Source organism: Hyla sarda, chromosome 2 (genome assembly GCF_029499605.1).
Source record: "Hyla sarda isolate aHylSar1 chromosome 2, aHylSar1.hap1, whole genome shotgun sequence".
Lineage (NCBI taxonomy): Eukaryota > Metazoa > Chordata > Amphibia > Anura > Hylidae > Hyla > Hyla sarda.
In genome coordinates, this window is record NC_079190.1 from 446,325,051 (window position 1) to 446,347,294 (window position 22,244).

The 22,244-nt window shown below is 41.5% G+C and overlaps 1 protein-coding gene and 1 long non-coding RNA gene across 2 annotated transcripts in view; both read left to right on the forward strand.

Annotated features, from left to right (window-relative positions):
* The first annotated feature begins 1,393 nt into the window (after positions 1–1,393).
* Positions 1,394–11,799, forward strand: LOC130357496 (uncharacterized). Its single transcript, XM_056560195.1, has 4 exons — positions 1,394–1,790; positions 1,910–2,080; positions 5,349–5,696; positions 11,384–11,799. The coding sequence occupies exons 1-4, from the start codon at positions 1,394–1,396 to the stop codon at positions 11,797–11,799; spliced, it is 1,332 nt and encodes a 443-aa protein (XP_056416170.1).
* Positions 11,800–13,258: 1,459 nt separating this feature from the next.
* Positions 13,259–22,244, forward strand: part of LOC130358051 (uncharacterized) — a 43,265-nt gene continuing 34,279 nt past the window's right edge. Inside the window, exon 1 of the long non-coding RNA XR_008889382.1 lies at positions 13,259–13,377. This is a non-coding gene — a long non-coding RNA (uncharacterized LOC130358051). The remainder of the gene's footprint in view (positions 13,378–22,244) is intronic.

Genomic DNA, 22,244 nt, shown 5'->3' on the forward strand with positions numbered 1-22,244 from the left:
TACACTCTGTCGTATGCTAGCTGTAGGTGTAATGTACTGATTTATCTTGTTAAGTTCGTGTTTGGGCACCAAGTACATTTTCTCCACATGCTCCATTATTTGTTAAAAAGCAGGCTTGATATTAATGGAATTGCAAATCCCAACAGCGGACCTATGAACCCTCCGGTTTGACTCACTAAGCGCTTCTTTTTCTTTATGGGGAGTGTCTTATCACTCAGCTTTCTTATAGCTTTACGCCACTTCTTTTCATGCATGGTTAGCTAATGTAGCGATTATCCATACCTCTAGGTATATGGGCAATATAGAGTATATTGTAGTTATATCATCTACTTATTTTAGCAGTTTTTCAATACTATTTACACTTCATGGTCATTTTGTAAATGAATGACGACTGTATGCGGTTTTATGGTTTTTATTAGTAATTTTATCTAGTTTTGCATGATTGTATAGTTAATATAAATTTTGTGTTTTACTTGGTTAGTATTTATATAAACATATATCAAATTAGTTAATAGTGTTGAGCGGCATAGGCCATATTCGAATTCGCGAATATTCGCGAATATATGGACGAATATTCGTCATATATTCGCGAATATTCGCATATTAGTTATACTCTCGTTTTATTTTCGCATATGCGAACATTCGCGTATGCGAAAATTAACATATGTGAATATTAACATATGCGAGTATTAGCATACGCGGAAATTCGCATATGCGAAAATTGGCATGTGCTAATTTTCGCATATGTGAATATTCGCATATGCGAATTTTCGCGCGCCAGTCTCACACAGTAGTATTACAGCCTTCTTCTTTACACCACACAAGCTGGAAGCAGAGAGGGGTGATCACTGTGATGTGTACTGTGAAGAAAAGAAGAAAAAAAAAAAAAAAAAAAAAAACGAATATTCGTAATTACGAATATATAGCGCTATATTCGCGAAATTCGCGAATTCGCGAATATGCGATATTCGCGAATAATATTCGAATTGCGAATATTCGTGAGCAACACTATTAGTTAATATAATTATGTTTCAATATGATTAAATTGTATCTGTATGATTCTTTCATACATGGATAGCTAATGTAGCGAATATCCATACCTCTAGGTATATGGGGAATATATTTTTAACTGTCCATGTTTAGTGCAGGTGTAGTTTAGTTGATTTTTTTATAGTGTTCTGTAATGAATTGGAACATTTCATTTACTATAAATTATTTATTTATTTTTATTCCTAGATGGCACATCAAAAAAATCTTACTGCTAGGACCGAATTCGATGATATTGATAGCTTAGTTAAATATATAGTATTTATCATATTTTCATTGTTTTCTACACACACACACACACACTTATCATTAATGAATATTATCTATTCTTGTTAAAGATGATGCTATGAAGGACTTATCACCCACTGTGTGGCTGGGAAAACAGCACGATAACAATGGCGATACGAAAGCTGCTGATGATCAACTCCTGGACGCATATCACGTTAGCGACAGCCAGATGTTGGTTAACGCTCATGAGATTTCGGAAACTCAACACGTTCATGATCGTCAAATGTTGACCATCGATCAAGAGGTTTCCGAGCCGCATCATATACCCGATAACGAAGTGTTAACCATAGATGATCAGACGTTTACGACCGTTCTCAAACCTGCTGTTCCATCTGTACTTGTTAAGCTGTGTTTGGAACCTCCACAGCCGTTCAATCCAGTGGTTGAGCAAACTGATTTTGAAGTTCCAGCGTGTTCAAACCTACTAAAAAAGGTGTCACAGCTGAAGTCTGCGAGTAACCATCAAAACGTTAAAAAAGGTCATGTAAGTTTAATATTATTAGAGTTTAAAATACTCTGTTAAATTCGTTATGTTATATTTATTCATGCATATTTATGTCTTCATTTTTTTTAGTGTTTAAATTTACAAAACCCCGACGCCAGGCTTTTAAGACAACTTTTCCGATAACAAGACCCCAAAACTTTGAAAGAGCAAGCGCCAGGGAAGGTGATGCATTTAGTATACCTGACAGTGCAGTAACCGCAACCTACAACACACACGGTCCGAGCGCTCTGAATACTGCATGTAAGTAATATATGTATGCTTTGGTTTTATTATTGTCCCTGCATGAACTGTGTTGTACAAGTAAAGCCCGCTAACTATTCAAGGTGTGTATATAAACGCCCGCTAACTATTCAAGGTGTGTATATTATGTATATAATTTACTCTTAACCTCTTAAGGACGCAGGGTGTATGGATACGCCCTGCATTCAAAGTCCATACGCCCGTGGGAATTCCGGTCCCCACCGCTAGCCGGTTGGGGACCGGAGCCGGATGCCTGCTGAAATCGTTCAGCAGGCATCCCGGCATATCGCCCAGGGGGGTCATTATGCCCCCCCATGTCGGCGATCGCCGCAGATCGCTGGACAATTCAGTCCAGCGATCTGCGGCGATTCCGGGTCAATCGGGTCTCCAGTGACCCGGTGACCCGGAATTACTGGCTGTTCGGGGCCGTCTCTGACGTCCCCGAACAGCCAGAGCCTGCAGGGGTGAGGTGGCACTGGTGCCACCTCACGATCGCCCTGTTTCGTCGGCCGGATTACAGGCCGACCAATCAGGGCGTCTGCTGCGGGTGTCACTCCCGCACCCGCTCCGCCCCTCTTCCGGAGGACGTGAGCGGGTGCGGGAAGACGACCCCTGGTGCTGGGGACCCCGATCCCCGGCGTCAGTTTTGGGATCGGGCCCCAGGAGCGATGGCGGCGGCGAGGGACAGTCCTGCGATGGAGCAGCAGCAGGAGGTGAGTTACAGCCTCCTGCTGTTGCTTAGCAACAGCTCCCAGCATGCAAAAAGGGCATGCTGGGAGCTGTAGTTATGCAACAGCAGGAGGCAGACCACCACAACTCCCAGCATTCCCTTATGGGCATGCTGGGACTTATGGTTTTGCAACAGCTGGAGGCACATTTTTTCTATGGAAAAGTGTACCTTCAGCTGTTGTATAACTACAACTCCCAGCATGCACATTGGCTGTCGGTGACTGATGAGAGTTGTAGTTTTGCAACAGCTGAAGGCACACTGGTTGTAAAACTCATTTTTTTTTTTTTTTTACCTAACTGTGTTTCACGACCGGTGTGCCTCCAGCTGTTGCAAACTACAACTCCCAGCAGTCACCTTACACCATGCACCGTACATGCTGGGAGTTGTAGTTTTACAACAGCTGAAGGCACACTTGTTTTGAAACACTGAGTAAGGTCACAAACTCAGTGATACATAACCAGTGTGCCTACAGCTGTTGCAAAATTAAAACTCTCAGCTTGTACAGTCTGTCAGTGCATGCTGGGAGTTGTAGTTTTGCAACAGCTGGATGTCCCCCCCCCCCCCCCCCATGTGAATGTACAGGGTACACTCACATGGGCGGAGGCTTACAGTAAGTATCGGGCTGCAAGTTTGAACTGCGGCAAATTTTCTGCAACAGCTCAAACTTCCAGCGAGAAACTACTGTGAACCCCCCGCCCGTGTGACTGTACCCTAAAAACACTACACTACACTAACAAAAAATAAAATAAAGAGTAAAAAACACTACATATACGCATACCCCTACACAGCCCCCCTCCCCAATAAAAATGACAAACGTCTCGTACGCCACGGTTTCCAAAACGGAGCCTCCAGCTGTTGCAAAACAACTACTCCCAGTATTGCCAGATAGCCACTGACTGTCCAGGCATGCTGGGAGTTGTACAACAGCTGGAGGCACCCTGTTTGGGAATCACTGGCGTAGAATTCCCCTATGTCCACCCCTATGCAGTCCCTAATTTATGCCTCAAATGCGCATGGTGCTCTCACGTTGGAGCCCTGTCGTATTTCAAGGCAACAGTTTAGGGTCACATATGGGGTATCGCCGTACTCGGATATAATTGTGTCACAAATTTTGGGGGGGTATTTTCTGCTTTTATCCTTTTTAAAAATGTTAAATTTTTGGGAAAAGAAGCATTTTAGCAATTTTTTTTTTTTTTTTTTTACAAATGCAATAGTCGTGAAACGCCTGTGGGGTGTTAAGGTTCACTTAACCCCTTGTTACATTCCCCGAGGGCTCTAGTTTCCAAAATAGTATGCCATGTGTTTTTTTTTTTTTGCTGTCCTGGCACCATAGGGGCTTCCTAAATGCGGCATGCCCCCAGAGCAAAATTTCCTTCAAAAAAGCCAAATGTGACTCCTTCTCTTCTGAGACCTGTAGTGCGCCAGAAGAGCACTTTTCACCCCCATATGGGGTGTTTTCTGAATCGGGAGAAATTGGGCTTAAAATTGTGGGGGGTATTTTCTGCTATTATCCTTTTTAAAAATGTAAAACTTTTGGGAAACCAAGCATTTCTATTTTTTTTTTTACATATGCAAAAGTCGTGAATCACCTGTGGGGTATTAAGGTTCACTTTACCCCTTGTTACGTTCCCCGAGGGGTCTAGTTTCCAAAATGGTATGCCATGTGGGGTTTTTTGCTGTTCTGGCACCATAGGGGCTTCCTTAAGGTGACATGCCCCCCAAAAACCATTTGACGCTCCTTCCCTTCTGAGCCCTCTACTGCGCCCGCCGAACAATTAACATAGACATATGAGGTATGTGCTTACTCGAGAGAAATTGGGTTTCAAATACAAGTAAAAATTTTCTCCTTTTTACCCCTTGCAAAAATTCAAAAATTGGGTCTACAAGAACATGTGAGTGTAAAAAATGAAGATTGTGAATTTTCTCCTTCACTTTGCTGCTATTCCTGTGAAACACCTTAAGGGTTAAAACGCTTACTGAATGTCATTTTGAATACTTTGGGGGGTGCAGTTTTTATAATGGGGTCATTTATGTGGTATTTCTAATATGAAGACCCTTCAAATCCACTTCAAACCTGAACTGGTCCCTGAAAAAAAGCGAGTTTCAAAATTTTGTGAAAAATTGCTGCTGAACTTTGAAGCCCTCTGGTGTCTTCCAAAAGTAAAAACTCATAAATTTTATGATGCAAACATAAAGTAGACATATTTTATATGTGAATAAAAATTTTTTTTTGGGAATATCCATTTTCCTTACAAGCAGAGAGCTTCAAAAAAAAAAATGCAAAATTTTCAAATTTTTCATCAAATTTTGGGATTTTTCACCAAGAAAGGATGCAAGTTACCAAAAAATTTTACCACTAAGTTAAAGTAGAATATGTCACGAAAAAACAATCTCGGAATCAGAATGATAACCAAAAGCATTCCAGAGTTATTAATGTTTAAAGTGACAGTGGTCAGATTTGTAAAAAATGGCCGAGTCCTTAAGGTGAAAAAGGGCTCAGTCCTTAAGGGGTTAACACTATCTATCTCATTCTTTTAGATGAAGAAGTCGGTACCTGCAAAACCACACCCGCGGCAAATAAGTCTATTGCGGAATCAAGAAGTTACAAAACTCCGCAACCTTCAAATGTTACTACAGTAGACGCAGGCCCCTGCAAAACAACACCCCCGTCAAATGTTACCAGTGTGGATCATGCGTATAGTTTTGGCTGGAGAACACCATTATCAAGAAATGGGTGTACAGACGATAATCGTGTTGTTCCGTGCAGGAAATGTCCAATCAAAGCTATAAAGACGCCCACCTCACCAAACCAAAGGAAATTCCGCCATAAACCCATTAAAAGAGTACAGTTACAGTTTGCAACAGAGGATAATCAAGGATGCAGCGGTGAGTCACACTTTATAAAGCCAAACAATATTCGGGTTTGTCGGAATAAGCAGCCGATTAATACACATAGTGTGTATATATCCACACCCCTTAGTTCAGCACAGACATGCCTTAGCAATGGTATCTGGCCTCAAGAGTGGCGAGTAGCACTACAAAAAATGAGCAAAGCTGCTACTCACTTACGCAATGTTATTAACTATTTGACTAAATTAATGGAATACTATACAAGGTTAGCTTCTTGTATACCGGACCATGACAAGATACTGGAGCTAGCAGAGCTTGCCCAATTGTTTCAGCATGTATACTCCAGTGTTTTGCGGGAGAGATCAGAGGCTGCTATCTTATGACTAGGTATGGTTGGTGGTGGATTACCCAAATGCAAAAAGGGTAAATCTCCACTTAAAAAAATACCAACAGTTAGAAAACACTCTGTAAAAATGTTTGGTTGGCCTAAGAGAACCACTGTAACAAAACTTCGCTGGGGGAGTCAGAAATTTGCGGGGCAAAAGATAACAACTACAACACAACGAACAAATACGCCTGTTAACGACCCTTTAGAAGCGTCAAGCAGCCTGCAACATGTACAAACACAACTCCAGAACACTGACAATTCAGTAGAAACAGACAGCAGCATTTCCCAACAGTTTGAGGGCCCGATCACCACGCATCATACTTCACAATCACAGAACACAGACAATTCACTAGAGACGGACAAGTGTTTCTCAACAGATAGAAGTCCCGGGCACCACGCATCATACTTCACAATCACAGAACACTGACAGTTCACTAGAGACGGACAACAGCGTTTCGCAACATTCACAAAGCCTTACAACTCACTCCCAGACAGAGAGCTCTGTTCAGTATGATGTCAATCCCCAAATATCAGAACATTCATTCCATAGAGTGAGAGAGATTGATTCATTCAACGCTATTCAACATATAGATCACTTCAGATTTGTGAACTTACACCGTATTCATTATTTTGTAGAGGCCGTGAGTGTAGTGCATAATGCTATTCATACATTGCTGCGTAGTCTAATCAATACACTCAATAATGTTGATTTTATTCAGGTCCGTCTTGAAGGTGGGGTAGCTTAGATCCGATATACTGGATAAAACAATCTAGAAATAAGTTTATTGTTGAAGAGTTTCTAAATGCCGTTGCTGCAGCATTGCAGAGTAACACACAATGTCTGGGTTCAGAAAGTCTAAAACTGGTAGTCACTGTAGTGCGAAATAGAAGAGGTGGTGCTAAGCGACGGTTGAAGTCTATTGCGTACACAGAGATAATCAAGCAGAAAAAGCGTTGGTTGTATGACTTTAAATGGGCACTGTCATGAAATAAAAAAAAATTGATATGTTGCAGTACTTAAGTACTACAACATATCTCTAATATACTTTAATAAAAAAAAGTGATTTTAAACTAGTTTAAAATCACTTTTAAATTCGGCCACTAGGGGTCGCCCTCCTAGTGGCCGAATGCACTCGGCAGTGACGTCACTAATGAATTTCGACTCATTTAAGCTTGGCAATGAGTCGAAATTCAGTCACTGCGGTGTTCGCTCCCACCTGTCAATCAGACAGACAGGCGGGAGCGAACGCTTTGAAGGAAGTGGATGTGCGCAGGCTCCCGGGGACAAGTAAAGTATTATGCCGGGGGGGTTGCGTGTTCACCTATACTGTATGCCTCCAGTTTCCCCACTACAACTCCCAGCATGCCCTGACAGCCAATAGATGTCAAGGCAAGCTGGGAGTTGTAGTGGGGAAACAGCTGGAAGGACACTGAATAGGTGAACTAAGGGGGGTGGGGGAGTGGGTTGAGCGGAGCGGCGGGGCGAGGCCAGCCGGGCTGCGGGCTGCTGTCACTGTTCTTTTGCTGGGGGGTTGCGGGCTGTTGTCACTGTTCTTTTGCCCGGGGGGGGGGGGGGGGGTTGTGGGCTGCTGTGACTGTTCTTCTGCCGGGGTGTGGGTTAAGCATCACGACGGGGCAGGGGGAGGTACCAGGCAGACAAAAAGGCATTTTTAATATATAAAAAAAAAATTTAAGGCATGGAGGGGGTTAGGGATAGATGGGTAATAGGCAGGGACGGAAAAAAGAAAAAAAAGTGATGGTGGGAGCTACCCTTTAACAATTACAACACTAATCTGTGTCTGGCCGTTTATACGCTCTGACAGGCAGTGACGATATTAGCGACACTGTTTTGTTGGAGCAGGCCCGTCAGATACACGCCGCTCTGTCTACACCAGACAACGAGCTAGTGAGTTTTAGTAGCATTGCAGATTTAGAAAAATTTATGAACATCACCATTAAAGTGTTAAACCCCAATAACGGTGATTGGCCACAGACAAAATTGTGTATATTCTACACAACGATGACCATTACTATGGCATTAAAAATATTAAGGGTTTCATAGGGGAGTGCTATTTTTGTAATCTCTGCACTTCAGTGTACCACCATAAAAATAACCACTCATATCAGCTGTTTTGCCTTTCATGTGAACGGGCAACATGTTCTGATAGTGTGGGGCCGCGTGTTTTGTCGCTCCAGCAAGTGTTTAGAGATACACGAATGCATAGCAGGCGATAACCCAGACTTTTGTAGAAATAAAACATTTTGCGACAAATGTTGTGGCTTTGTGTACAATCGTGAGGAGGAACAGAAATGTAGCGGGTTAAAGTGTAGCGCTGGTGGTGGGCGCATGTATAAATTTGACAATCATCTCTGCTATATGCAGCCCTACAAAGCAAAGAAACAAAGGGATCTATATGTTTTTTATGATTATGAATGTACACAAGAAGAAAAATATCATCAGCCGAATTACATTTATGTGACAACTTTGTACGGCTCTAATTCCTGGGAATTTGAAGGTAAAACCTGTAAACACGACTTTGTAAAGTTCTTTACCAACGGTAAATTTACAGGTTATACCTTTATAGCACACAATGCAGGTAGATATGATGCATACTTTATTGTAAAGGAACTGATTCGTGAAAAGTTGCAGGTAAAAATGATTTCTCAAGGGGGGCGACTTTTATGCGTGACACTACCAGACCTGAAAATACGGTTTATAGACTCCCTAAATTTCATTCCCATGAAACTCAGCAAATTACCTCAAGCTATGGGTTTTCCAGGGTCAAAGGGACATTTTCCACACTTTTTTAATACAGCCCAGAATCAGGATTATGTGGGGACTGTACCCCCTGATATGTATTATGGGGTTGAATACATGATGCCCGATGAGAAGGCGGAGTTTATGGAGTGGTATGGAGGTCAAAAAAACAATACTTTTAATTTAAAAGCAGAGCTCAAGGCCTACTGTAAACAAGATGTTGAGGTTTTGAGACAGGCCTGTGAGCGATTCAGAGACAGAGTGATGGATACGACTAGGAAAAACATTTCAAAATACAACAGACAGCTAAAGAAAATGTTGTGGAGGTTCAGTGTATTGACCCATTTCCATTGATCACATTGGCTTCTGTATGTATGGCTATGTATCAATTTAAGTTTCTCCCTAAAAACAAAATTGCTATCGTACCTGCAGACAATTATCATAAAACAAAAAAGCGTTTCTCTTCCCCTGCTATTCAATGGCTCATGTATGTAACTCATACAGAGAACCTTGTTATCCAAGACGCTCTGAGAGGCGGTGAAAAGCAGATTGGACGATATTTTTTAGATGGTTATGCACAAGATGCTGATCGTGACATAGCTTTTGAATTTCAGGGTTGTTTTTACCACGGCTGTCCTACCTGCTATAATGAAAATGACACAAATACAGTTACGAATACTAACTACAGCCAACTGTACCACACTTTTTTGATGAAAAAACGCTATTTACAGAGCTGCGGGTACGAAGTACGTGTTTTGTGGGAACATGAGTATAATGAAATGCTTAAAGAAGATTATAATCTCCAAGCATTTCTCCATAAAATGACATTTCCAAAGTCGCTCGATCCTCGTGATGCTCTTTATGGCAGGCTAACTAACGCCATAAAGCTCTATCACTAACAGGCTGATGGTGAGACGATACATTACTATGATTTTACAAGTCTGTACCCGTTTGTCAACAAAACAAAAATGTATCCTGTAGGTCACCCACGCATCATATATGAAAATTTTAATCACATCAAAAACTACTTTAGCATTGCCCGAGTTAAGGTGCACCTCCTCCCCCCCCCCCCAAGAGATTTGTTTTTTCCAGTCCTCCCTGTAAAAATTAACAAAAAATTGATGTTTCCCCTTTGCTATACATGTGCTGTAAACACTCAAACAACTGAATGTATGCACAGTGTTGAGGAGCGCTCTCTGACAGGTACATGGTGTACAATTGAGCTAGAGATGGCTCTGGAAAAAGGGTACAGGATCTCTTTGCACCCTACATTAAACTTAATTTAAGGGACAAGCAAGAGGCATCAGATTACCCTAGCTGGTGCACGGATGATGATAAGAAACAGCAATACATTGACTCTTTTCTTGAGAAAGAAGGTGTGCAATTAGATGCTGCAAATATAGACAGATCTCCAAACTTTTCTTTAATTCTTTATGGGGTAAGTTTGCACAGAGATCTAATCTGCCCTGCACCAGTATTGTGAATGACCCTGATGAGCTATTTAAGTATGTCTTTGTATCTTACTACGAGGTTTCTGGGCTAAATTTTATTGACGATGAAACAGCAACTGTGAACTGGAAATACGCAGACGGGCACCACACAGTCAATAAAAACACAAACATTTTTATAGCTTGCTTTACAACTGCCTATGCCAGACTAGAGTTGTACATGCTTCTGGACAGACTACAGGACAGGTGCCTTTATCACCACACAGATTCTGTAATTTTTGTCCACAAAGAGGGTGAGTGGAACCCGCCATTAGGTGATTACTTGGGGGAATTAACCAGTGAAATCCCTGATGGTACCTACATCACAGAGTTTGTATCTGCAGGTCCAAAAACCTACGGGTACAAACTGAATACCGGTAAAACAGTCCTAAAGGTTAAGGGCATTACATTAAATGTTGCAAATACAGAATACATCAATTTTGATAGCCTTAAGGACTTAGTTTTAGAATTTACCCGTAACCCCGACGCTGAAAACCAAAAATGTATAACACTGGAACAACCGGGTATTGTTAGGCATAAGATGCTCTGGGAAATTGGAACGGGACCTGTGCGTAAGACCCAGAGGTGTGTATATACAAAGAGAGTGAATGATTTCACAACATTACCTTTTGGTATTTAATGCAGGGTTCACACAGCTACATCCCTCTTTTTCAGACAAGATTGAAGAACTTTTTAAGAAGCTCAGGATCCATGAACCTGAAGTCACAGACATTTTTCAGAAGCTCAGAATCAGTGAGCCGGAAGGGGTTTACACAAAGAGTCAGTTTTTAGACGAATATACAATGCTACCTTTCGGTTTCTAAACACTCTTTGGTTATGAGCATGGACACCCGACTACAACATCCCTTTTCATGTATTTTAGTGGGCCCGTCCAACTCTGGAAAGAGTTATTTTGTAAAACAGCTGCTTTATAATGCTAAAACACACATTTCCCAAACCCCCAAAAATATTGTTTTGTTTTATGCGTGTTGGCAAAAATTGTACGATGACCTTTCTCATTCTTTCCCTAATATTAGATTTATTGAAGGTCTGCCGCATATATTTATTGACGATGATCTGTTTCCCCCAGACAAGGTAAATTTGACAATTGTTGATGACCTCATGGAGAGCGCTAGTGAGAATAACGAAATAGATAAAGCATTTACCAAGTATGTTCATCACAGAAATCTAAGTATATTATATTTAGTGCAGGACATATTTTGCCAGGGTAAAAAGAGCAGAACCATAAATTTAAATACCAAGTACATGGTTCTTTTTAATAACCTGCATGATAAATTGCAAATTCTTACATCAGCGAGACAAATGTACCCCGGTAAAACTCATTTCTTTTTAGAGGCCTTTGAGGATGCCACACGTGAGCCTTACGGGCACTTACTAGTTGATTTACAAAGCATTACTCCAGAACAGTATCGTTTAGGGTCGGGGTTCTTCCCACCAGCTTTACCAGCTGTGTATATACCAAAGAAAAATAGCTCAAAAAAGTAATGCTTTCACACTGCACCGCATTCTATGCGATGTACATAGTAGCGGTAAGATGTCGGAAAGATTAAGACGTAATTGGGATCTCTTAAAAACCCTAGTGAAATCCACTCCTTCAGTCAGAAAATCTATCTTGCGTAACGCTAGTGATGATTTAATAACTGCCATAGGGGAAATTGCTTTAAACATCTTAAAAGGCCGTATTCCCCTAAAAGAGCGGCAGAAAAATATACTAAAGAAGTGGCGTAAAGCTATAAGAAATCTGAGTGATAAGACACTCCCCATAAAGAAAAAGAAGCGCTTAGTGAGTCAAACCGGAGGGTTCATAGGTCCGCTGTTGGGATTTGCAATTCCATTAATATACAAGCCTGCGTTTTAACAAATAATGGAGCATGTGGAGAAAATGTACTTGGTGCCTAAACACGAACTTAACAAGATAAATCAGTACATTACACCTACAGCTAGCATACGACAGAGTGTAATAAGCGATTAGAAGTTAGTGAAATTAGTGATGTTTTACAGCGGAGGGATTTACCTGATGACATGAAAATTAAAAGATAAACAGATATACTACAAAGATGCTTGGTTCTTGCTAGACAGGCTGCAAAAGAGGTAACTTCTTTAAACCTCATTACGGCACCTCCTCCTGGTCCACAACAATTGACAACTGCCAGGGCTGATAATGGTGATGATGTGGCTCAGATTGTGAATAATGTCAATCCCCGGTTTAAAAGAAATGCAGAGCTGTTGTTAAGCAGGCTGGTCCAGAACAAAGACGTTACGGCATGGAGTGAGGGGAATTTATTTACAAGGGTAATGTGCTTCTAGGATCTAATATGGTGGACTTGGTGCGTAACACAACACAAAGTCATGGTTTTCTTAAAAACAAAATCCCTCCAGGATGGGAAACATTTATCCATGCCATGGCTGAATTAAACATACCATCTAGTGTTGTGGGTAATTCAGGCACTAGAGAGATTCTGGATGGAATAAAAATGGAATTACATAATCCTACAGGAACCGCAACCCCTAAACGCCAAATGTATATTACACCTTCTAGGCCGCCGATACTGACAAGTGGAAGTTTGCTTCCTAAAAAAAGGACCCCACCAATTTTACAAACTGCATGGTTAACTCTATGAATATTTGGAATATTAATGTACTATATTGTTTTGTAAATAAATATTATATCTAATATATACTTTTATATGATTAAGTATTATTTTATCTCTTCAATAAAGCTTTTTAAACTTTGCACTACTGGTCCGTTTGATTATGTATAAAGGTTATACGTATATGGGTCGGTCCTTGCTGGCTTGAACTTTCAGGCATGCCCTAACATGTTCAGACATAGAATACCGCACACGTCACAGATATGGGAGGTTATCCTGCACACGTCACAAATATGGAATGTTATTACACAAAACATGTCCGGACTTGTCTGCATAGGGGGCCGCATAGAGATAAGCAATTTAGCCACATCCTACTATTACACAAAGCTCGCCCTATGAAAGCTATGCAGTTCATTCAGAAAGATTCATCACTGCGAGTAGCAAACGTATAGTCTTCTCACCCCCTAAAAAGGTTAGTAGATTTAGGGTTCTTTTTAGAAATATAGCTGCGTGTCTGTGAATTGCTTTTACAGTATATTGAATATGCATTGTATATCTGTGAGTTAGTGTCAGTATTTTTTTAGTATACCACATAGTAAAAAAAATCCTATTATAATTTGCTATGTGGTATAATGTGTGTATGTCGTTGCATGATTTACTTTGGTATAAATGAAAAGCAGCTGTATTATTTTGGTGGGGGCTGGAGTGTAGTTGGCATAGCAGAGTGACATCTGTTGTTAGAGGCGGGGGTCGTGGGAGACATGGGACAAGCTATGGGCATTGTTAGTACACGTAGTAAGGGGCATGGTACATGTCAAACATCACCGGAAGGGGCCGGCTGACGTGTTGTAAGGGGGCGTGGAAAGGGGTGTGGCACCTGTCAACCAACTTCCGGTGACAGTTTGACGAGAAATATCTATTCCTCACTACTCTCCAGTTAATCAAACCCTAAAACACATAGGTGAACTGACTTCCAATAAATTGCCTATTCATATATGTCTATTCTGAGATAGGAAAATTAGATTGTGAGCTCTACTGGGGTCAGATATTGATATACATGATACTGTCTCTGTACAACACAGCAGAATATTTTAACTCCAAACAAGCAGCATAAAAACTAGCTAAGTATAACATACAAAAGTAAACAAAAATTGTATTGAAATAAACAACAAACTTCCATTTTATCCTACATAGATCTGTATATTATATATTGGCAGATCAGTCGAAAACTTTTGAGCTTCATCCATTTACCAGGGCCCAATGAAAAACATAAATTTTCTTGCTGTCCAGATAGAAGAGACTGTGACAATGTATCTTGTGTCTGGGGGCTATGCTACGTATTAAAATTTAGTGCTGAATGAAATGCCAAGTACAAGACATAGAGATTGTTTTGGTTAGCATTCGGATGCTACGCTGCTTACCAATATGAAATCCTCAATCTGGTAGTTGTAAATTGATGGATAAAGGCCAGCTGTCAGCCTGTGCAATCACCAGCTACATGCGCGTTGCTCCCAATCTTTCTATAGCTATAGCTTATTGTACCCTTAGGGTTATTAATTTAAATCCAGATTAGTAGCCTTCTGTTACCTTGCCTACAGAGGTTGTCAAAAAAACACAATTTAAAAGCTGCGACTCCTACATAGGCACCTAGAATTGTGTATCATAATTTATAATTCACTTTTACGTATTTCTTCTATTCTTTCTTTGGAAAAACAGTTATTAGCTCTACTAAGAAAAATATTTAACATGTTTAATTAGATTTATTATTACTCTTGCTGTTGGATTTGTAATTACTGTTACAGAATAAGAAACAAAAACAAGAATGTAAATAAATGGATACAGTATAAAGATGCAACACGCATTAATGCCCAACAACATATTATCCCCTATGTTCAGAACTTGGGCTTCTGTGTTCGTGACGCCACACCCTCTCCCATAGACATGAATGGAGGGGGCGTGGTGAAACGTCAGAAACACAGGGCCCCGAGCCTGGCTTTATGAACATAAATCAATATTTTTAAAGGAAATCTGTCATCAGTGTCACCAGCACTAAACTGTTGGTAAAAGCTTATATTGTGGGTGACACTAATCAAAATCATATTTATTATTCCTCGTGTTGTGCCTTTAGCCTTCTGTAATCCCCATTCTTCAGTGTATTCAAATGTGGGGAGCTTGGTGCACAGAGGCCATCCTCAAGCCCCTGGCGTGAGGTGACATGTGTCCTGGATCTTCATAGTAATCCTCCTTCTCTGTGTCTCTGCAGAGTGGAGTTCAATTGAGGAGACTCAGCACAGGGGAGGAGTTACTATGAAGATCCAGGATGGATGTCACCATGCCCCCCCTCCCCCACCATGCAACAAGTTCCACATTTGCATATACCCTTAGGGTAGTGTCACTCGTGCTGTATTTTGCTGAATATTTTCTGCAGCTGATTTTGTTAACAATTGCCTTCAATAGTTAGGAAAATATGAAGAAGCAAATGTAACCCTAGCCTTAAAAGGGATATTGTGGTATTATTATTATTTATTACTTTAAAAAAAATCTTGTTCTTTCATGCCACCAGTCCCCTGTTGGTGCCATTTTAATGGTGCTGATTCCTGCTGTCATTGCTTATTCTTCTCCATTCTGCCATGGTGGAAATGCCCACTTGGGCAATCACTCGTTCAGGGGATATCAGCCGTGGCCAATAATTGGCTGAGCAGGCACTTCCTATGTGTTTGGACAGAGAAGAGGAAGTACTAACACGAAATAGCATAATCTGAATCACACTAGAGGGGAATCAGTTGAAGGTGAATTCAGTTTTTTTTTTTTTTACCCCTTGGGGGATGGAGCCCATTATGACCCTAAGGAAGGGAGCCTTTTTTTCAAATCTGACTTCTATCACTTTATGCATTAATAACTCTGGGATGGTTTTACTTATAAATTAGATTCAGAGATTTTTTTTCATAACATATTCTACTTTATGTTAGTGGTAAATTTTCATTGATACCTGCATAATTTCGTGGTGAAAATTCCAAAATTTCAGGAAAAATTTAGCATTTTTCTAACTTTGAAGCTCTCTGCTTGAAAGGAAAAGGGACATGTCAAATAAATTACATATTGATTCACATATGCAATATGTTAACTTTATGTTTGCATTATAGAGATTACATATTTTTACTTTTTGAAGACATCAGAGGGCTTCAAAGTATAACAGCAATTTTCCAATTTTTCACAAACATTTCAAAATCTGAATTTTTTAGGGACCAGTTAAACTTAGAAGGGAATTTGAGGGTCTTTATGTTGGAAATCCCCTATGATGGACCCCATTATGAAAACTGCACCTGTCAAAGTATTCAAAATGACATTCAAAAAGTTTGTTAACCCTTTAGGTCTTTCACAGGAATAGCAGCAAAATGGAGGAGAAAAATCAAAATCTCCATTTTTTACACTAACATGTTATTGTAGCCCCATTGTTTTAATTTTTACAACGGGTAAAGGGTAAAAAGGCTCCCCAAAACTTACAATTAATTTTCTCTCTAGTAAGAAAATACCTCATATTTGGATGTAAAGTGCTCTGTGGGTGCACTAGAGGGCTTAGAATGGAAGGAGCAACAATGGGATTTTGGAGAGCGAATTTAGCTGAAATGTTTTTTGGGGGACATGTCGCATTTAGGAAGCCTTCATGATGTCAGAACAGTAAAAAAAAACACATGGCATACTATTTTGGAAACTACACCCCTCAAGGAACGTAACAAGGGGTGAATTAAGTCGTTATACCCCATAGGTGATTGACAAACGGTCGTTAAATTGGGACGTGAAAATGATTTTTTTTTATTTTTAACACTAAAATGCTGGTGTTACCCCCAAACTTTTCATTTTCACAAGGAGTAATAGGAGAAAATGCCCGCAAAATTTATAACCCCATTTCTCTTGAGTAAGAAAATACTTCATTTGTGGATGTGAAGTGCTCTCTGGGTGCACTAGAGGGCTCAGAAGGGAAGGAGCGACATTTGGCTTTTGTAGAGCGAATTTTGCTGAAATGGTTTTTGGGGGGCATCTCACATTTAGGAAGCCCCCATGATGCCAGAACAGTAAAAAAAAAAAAAAAACACATGGCATACTATTTTGGAAACTTCACCCCTCAAGGAACGTAACAAGGGGTACAGTGAGCCTTAACACCCCACAGGTGATTAACGAACTTTCGCTAAATGGGACATAAAAAATCAATAAAATGCTGGTGTTACCCTAAATTTTTCATTTTCACAAGGGGTAATAGGAGAAAAGACCCCCAAAATTTGTAAACCCATTTCTTTGGAGTAAGGAAATACCCCATATGTGGATTTAAAGTGCTCTGCGGGGGCACTACAATGCTCAGAAGAGAAGGCGCGCCATTGGGCTTTTGAAGAGAGAATTTGATGGGAATGGAAGTCGGGGGTCATGTGCGTTTACAAAGCCCCCATGGTGCCAGAACAGTGGACCCCCCCCCCCACATGTGACGCCATTTTGGAAACTACACCCCTCACAGGTTGTAACAAGGGGTGCAGTGAGCATTTACACCCCACTGGCGTTTGACTGATCTTTGGAACAGTGGGCTGTGCAAATGAAAAATTTTATTTTTCATTTTCATGGACCACTGTTCCAAAAATCTGTCAGAAACCTGTTGGGTGTAAAGGCTCACTGCACCCCTTATTATATTACATGAGGGGTGTTGTTTCCAAAATGGGGTCACATGTGGGGGGTCCACTGTTCTGGCAGCATGGGGGCTTTGTAGACACACATGGCCTTCAATTCCAGCCAAATTCTCTCTCCAAAAGCCCAATGGTGCTCCTTCTCTTCTGAGCCTTGTATTTCGCCAGCAGAGCACTGTACATCCACATAGGGGGTAGGTTCTTACTCATAAGAAATGGGGTTACAAATTTTGGGAGGCTTTTTTCCTATTACTCTGAAAAATTTGAGGTAACACCAGCATTTCAGGGAAAAAAAACAACATTTTAATTTCAAAGTCCAACTTTAATGAAAATTCATCAAAGACATGTGGGGTGTTAAGGCTCGCTATATACCCCACACACGTGGGTGTTTTTTTTTTTTTGCATTAATGTCAGAACTGCTGTTACTATCAGCTACCCCTGTGCAAATCACCAATTTAGGCCTCAAATGTACATGGCTCTCTCTCACTCCTGAGCCATGTTGTGCGCCCGCAGAGCATTTTACGCCCATATATGGGTTATTTTTGTACTCAGGAGAAATTGCTTTGCAATTCTTTTACCTCTTCTTTTACCTCTTCTTTTACCTCTTGTGAAAATGAAAAGTATGAGGCAACACCAGCATGTTAGTGTAAAAATATGTATTTTTTTTACACGAACATGGTGGTGTAGCCCCCAACTTTACCTTTTCATAAGGGTTAAAGGAGAAAAATCCCCCCAAAATGTGTAACACAATTTCTCCTGAGTACGAAAATTTCCCATATGTGGCCCTAAACTGTTGCCTTGAAATACGACAGGGCTTTGAAGAGAGAGAGAGTGCCATGTGCATTTGAGGCCAAAATCAGGACTTTGCAATTGGGGCAGACCCGGATACAAGGATGGGTCTTGTCTCCACCTAAACCCTATGGCAGTGTTTCCCAAACAGGGTGCCTCCAGCTGTTGTAAAACTCCCAGCCTGCCAGGACAGTCAATGGCTGTCCGGCAATACTGGGAGTTGTTGTTTTGCAACAGCTAGAGGCTCCGTTTTAGAAACACTGGCATATGAGAAGTTTTTCATTTTTATTCGGGGGAGGGAGGGGGTAACTGTGTAAGGGTATATGTAGTGTTTTACTTTTTATAATGTGGTAGTGTAGTGTAGTGTAATGTTTTTAGGGTACATTCACACGGCCGGGTTTACAGTGAATTCTCTGCTGGGAGTTTGAGCTGAGTGGAGAAGGAAACTCACTGTAAATGTACCCTGTACATTCACATTGGGGGGGGGGGGGGGGGTGCACTCCATACCTTCCGCTGTTGCAAAACTACAACTCCCAGAATGCACAATGACAGACCGTACATGCTGGGAGTTGTATTTTTGCAACAGCTGTAGGCACGCTGGTGGGGAACCACTGAGTTAGGAAACAGACTATAGCTCAGTGATTCTAACCCGTGTGCCTCCAGCTGTTGCAAAACTACAATTCCCAGAATGTCCAGACAATCAGGGATGCTGGGCGGTCTAGTTCTGCAATGTCTAGCCCTTCAGATGTTGCAGAACTACAACCCCAGCATGTCTGGACAGTCTGAGCATGCCAGGAGTTGTAGTTATGAAACAACTGGGGAAGAACAGTTTGGAGACCGCTAAGTAGTGGTCTCCAAACTGTATCCCTCCAGATGTTGCAAAACTACAATTGCAAGCATGCCCAGACTGTCCAGACATGCTGGGAGCTGTAGTTCTGCAACATATGAAAGGCCAGATATTGCAGAACTACACTGCCCAGCATCCCTGACTGTCTGGCTATGTTGGGAATTGTAGTTTTGCAACATCTGGGGGGGGCTACTGTTTGGAGACCACCGTATAGGGGTCTCCAATCTGTGCCACTTCAGAAGTTGCAAAACTACAACTCCCAGCATGCCCAGACAGTCAGTGCATGCTGAAAGTTGTACTTTTGCAACATCTGGAGGACCACAGTTTGGAGACCACTACACAAAACTACAACTCAGAGTATGCCCAGACAGCCTTTGGCTGTCTGGGCATGCTGGGAGTCATAGTTTAGCAACTTTTAGAAGGCCACAGAGAAGATAATTTACTGGTGATCTTCACTGCAGCCTCCTCTGTTGCACTTTCCGGCCGCACTCCTGATGTCTCTCCCGCCTCCGCCAATGCCGCTCTGGTGCTCCGGTAAGCCAGTTCTCTCCCCCCCCTTGTTTCTCCCCGCTCTGAACAAACTTCGATCAGTGGTCAGAGCAGGGGAAATTAACTTTAACCCTCCCGCCCCCAACTGCCATTGGCCGTCAGCCTGATCGACCAATGGCAGGGGATAGGAGGAGGTGGCAGCGCTGACACCTCGCTCCTATTCTTTAGCATGGTCAGAGTTATTTTCTGGGCGACGGGGTCACCAGTGACCCTATTGTCCCGGAATCACCCCAAATCGGCGGTCTCAGGACCCCCCTAGGCATTGCCACGGGATGCCTGATGATACATATCAGCAGTCATTCCTGTCTGGTCCCTGCCCAGCGCGCGGCGGGGACCAAAATTCCCACGGGCGTACAGGTACACCCTTCGTCCTTAAGTTCCAAGATGCGAGGGCTTACCTGTACGTCCTTCGTCCCCAACAGGTGAAAGAGGTTATGCACCATAGGGTTATTTTAGTACTTACCTGCCAGACAGTATTGGACATGCTTAGGAAGAATCTGTGATTGTCTTGACGCTAAACAACTATTTTCAAAGTCAACCATAATGCTGTGGCTATCTTTTTGTGAAATGGCTATTTCAGCCCCCCCCCCCCTCCTACATATCAGCCACCCCACCCATTGAAACACACCTGTACTCCCTTCCATGCAGTAGACCAGTGTTTTAGGACCTCCAGCTGTTGCAAAACTACATTTCCTCTCAGAATGATCTTCCTCCCATCCAGTGGTCGCTCCCCCCATTAAAGCAAAGACTGGCCACACTGCAACCTGGGAAATCCTGAGACGACACTCGTTTTGCATGCTGTTAAAATTAAACATTGGGGCAAAAATCCCAAAAGAAATGCAAGACCATCATGAAACACAGGTACAGACACTATATTACGAACTACACTAACTTTACATCCCCTGATGCTTAGTCAAATAAAAAAATAACAATCCTGGAATACCCCTTTAAGGCAATACTGGTACTTTTTTGTGTACCAGTATGTAAATTGTTTAAGGGTTTTCTAAGAGATGCGATGTTGGAGTATCTTGAGAAAAATAAATGTATGACTCAATATCAGCAGGGCTTTATGAGGGATCGGCCCTGTCAAACTAACCTGAACAGGCTTTATGAGGAGGTGAGCTCCAGACTGGACCAGGGGGAATCGCTGGATATCATATATCTGGATTTTTCCAAAGCATTTGATACGGTGCCACAAAAAAAGATTGGTGCATAAAATGAGAGTGCCATGAGGGATTGGGATGGCGGAGAATGTGTGTAAGTGGGTAAGTAACTGGCTCAGTGATAGGAAACAGAGGGTGATTGTTAATGGTACTTATTCTGAATGGGTGACTGTTACTAGTGGGGTACCACAGGGGTCAGTCTTGGGTCCTATTCTATTTAATATATTAATTAAGGACCTTTTAGAGGGGTTGAATAGTAAGGTAGCAATCTTTGCAGATGTTACTAAACTCTGTAAAGTGGTCAACACAATAGAGGACAGTGCACTGTTACAAATGGATCTGGATAGTTTGGAGGTTTGGGCTGAGAAGTGGCAGATGAGGTTCAACACTGATAAATGTAAGGTAATGCACATGGGGAAGAAATATCCGGGATGGGATTATGTACTAAATGGGAGAACACTTGGGACGACTGACGTGGAAAAGGACTTAGGAGTCTTAGTTAATAGTAAATTTAGCTGCAGTGATCAGTGTCGGGCAGCTGCAGCCAAGGCAAATAAAATCATGGGGTGCATCAATAGGGGCATGCCCACTACAAGGAAATAATATTACCACTGTATAAATCACTAGTCAGACTACACATAGAATACTGAGTACAGTACTGGGCCACAGTGTACAAGAAAGATATAGTGGAGCTGGGGAGGGTTTAAAGACGGGCAACCAGGGTAATACGGGGAATGGGAGGACTACAGTACCTAGAAAGATCATCAGAATTTGGGTTATTTAGTTTAGAAAAAATAAGGCTTAGGGGAGACCATATAACTATGTATAAATATATCAGGTGACCGTACAGAGATCTCTCCCATGATCTATTTATACCCAGGACTACATCTATAACAAAGGGGCATCCTCTACGTTTAGAGGAAAGAACATTTCTACACCAGCAAAGACAGGAATTCTTTACTGTAAGAGAAGTGAGACTATGGAATTCTCTGCCAGAGGAAGTGGTCATGGTGAACTCTGTAAGAGAGTTCAAAAGGGGTCTGGATGCAGTTTTGGAGAATAATAACATCGCTGGTTATGTGTACTAGATTTATAGGGACAGAAAGTTGATCCAGGGATTTATTCTGACTGCCATATTTGGAGTCTGAAGGAATTTTTACTTCTAAGATGATGTTTTTTTTGCCTTCCTCTGAATCAATTCAGTAGGGACTCATTAGGGTTATTAATTGAACTTGATGGACCCTGGTCTTTTTTTTAATCTTATGAACTATATTACTATGTTACTATGTAAAATGTAAACTATATATTTCAGAATACCTCT

What these genes read in the sequence shown, in the direction of transcription:
- LOC130357496 (XM_056560195.1), top strand. Translation starts at nt 1,394, where the DNA reads ATGAAGGACTTATCACCCACTGTGTGGCTGGGAAAACAGCACGATAAC. An exon ending in GAGCGCTCTGAATACTGCAT is followed by an intron (nt 2,081 to 5,348) that starts GTAAGTAATATA and finishes TCATTCTTTTAG; the next exon opens with ATGAAGAAGTCGGTACCTGC. An exon ending in GGATAATCAAGGATGCAGCG is followed by an intron (nt 5,697 to 11,383) that starts GTGAGTCACACT and finishes TGTTTCCCCCAG; the next exon opens with ACAAGGTAAATTTGACAATT.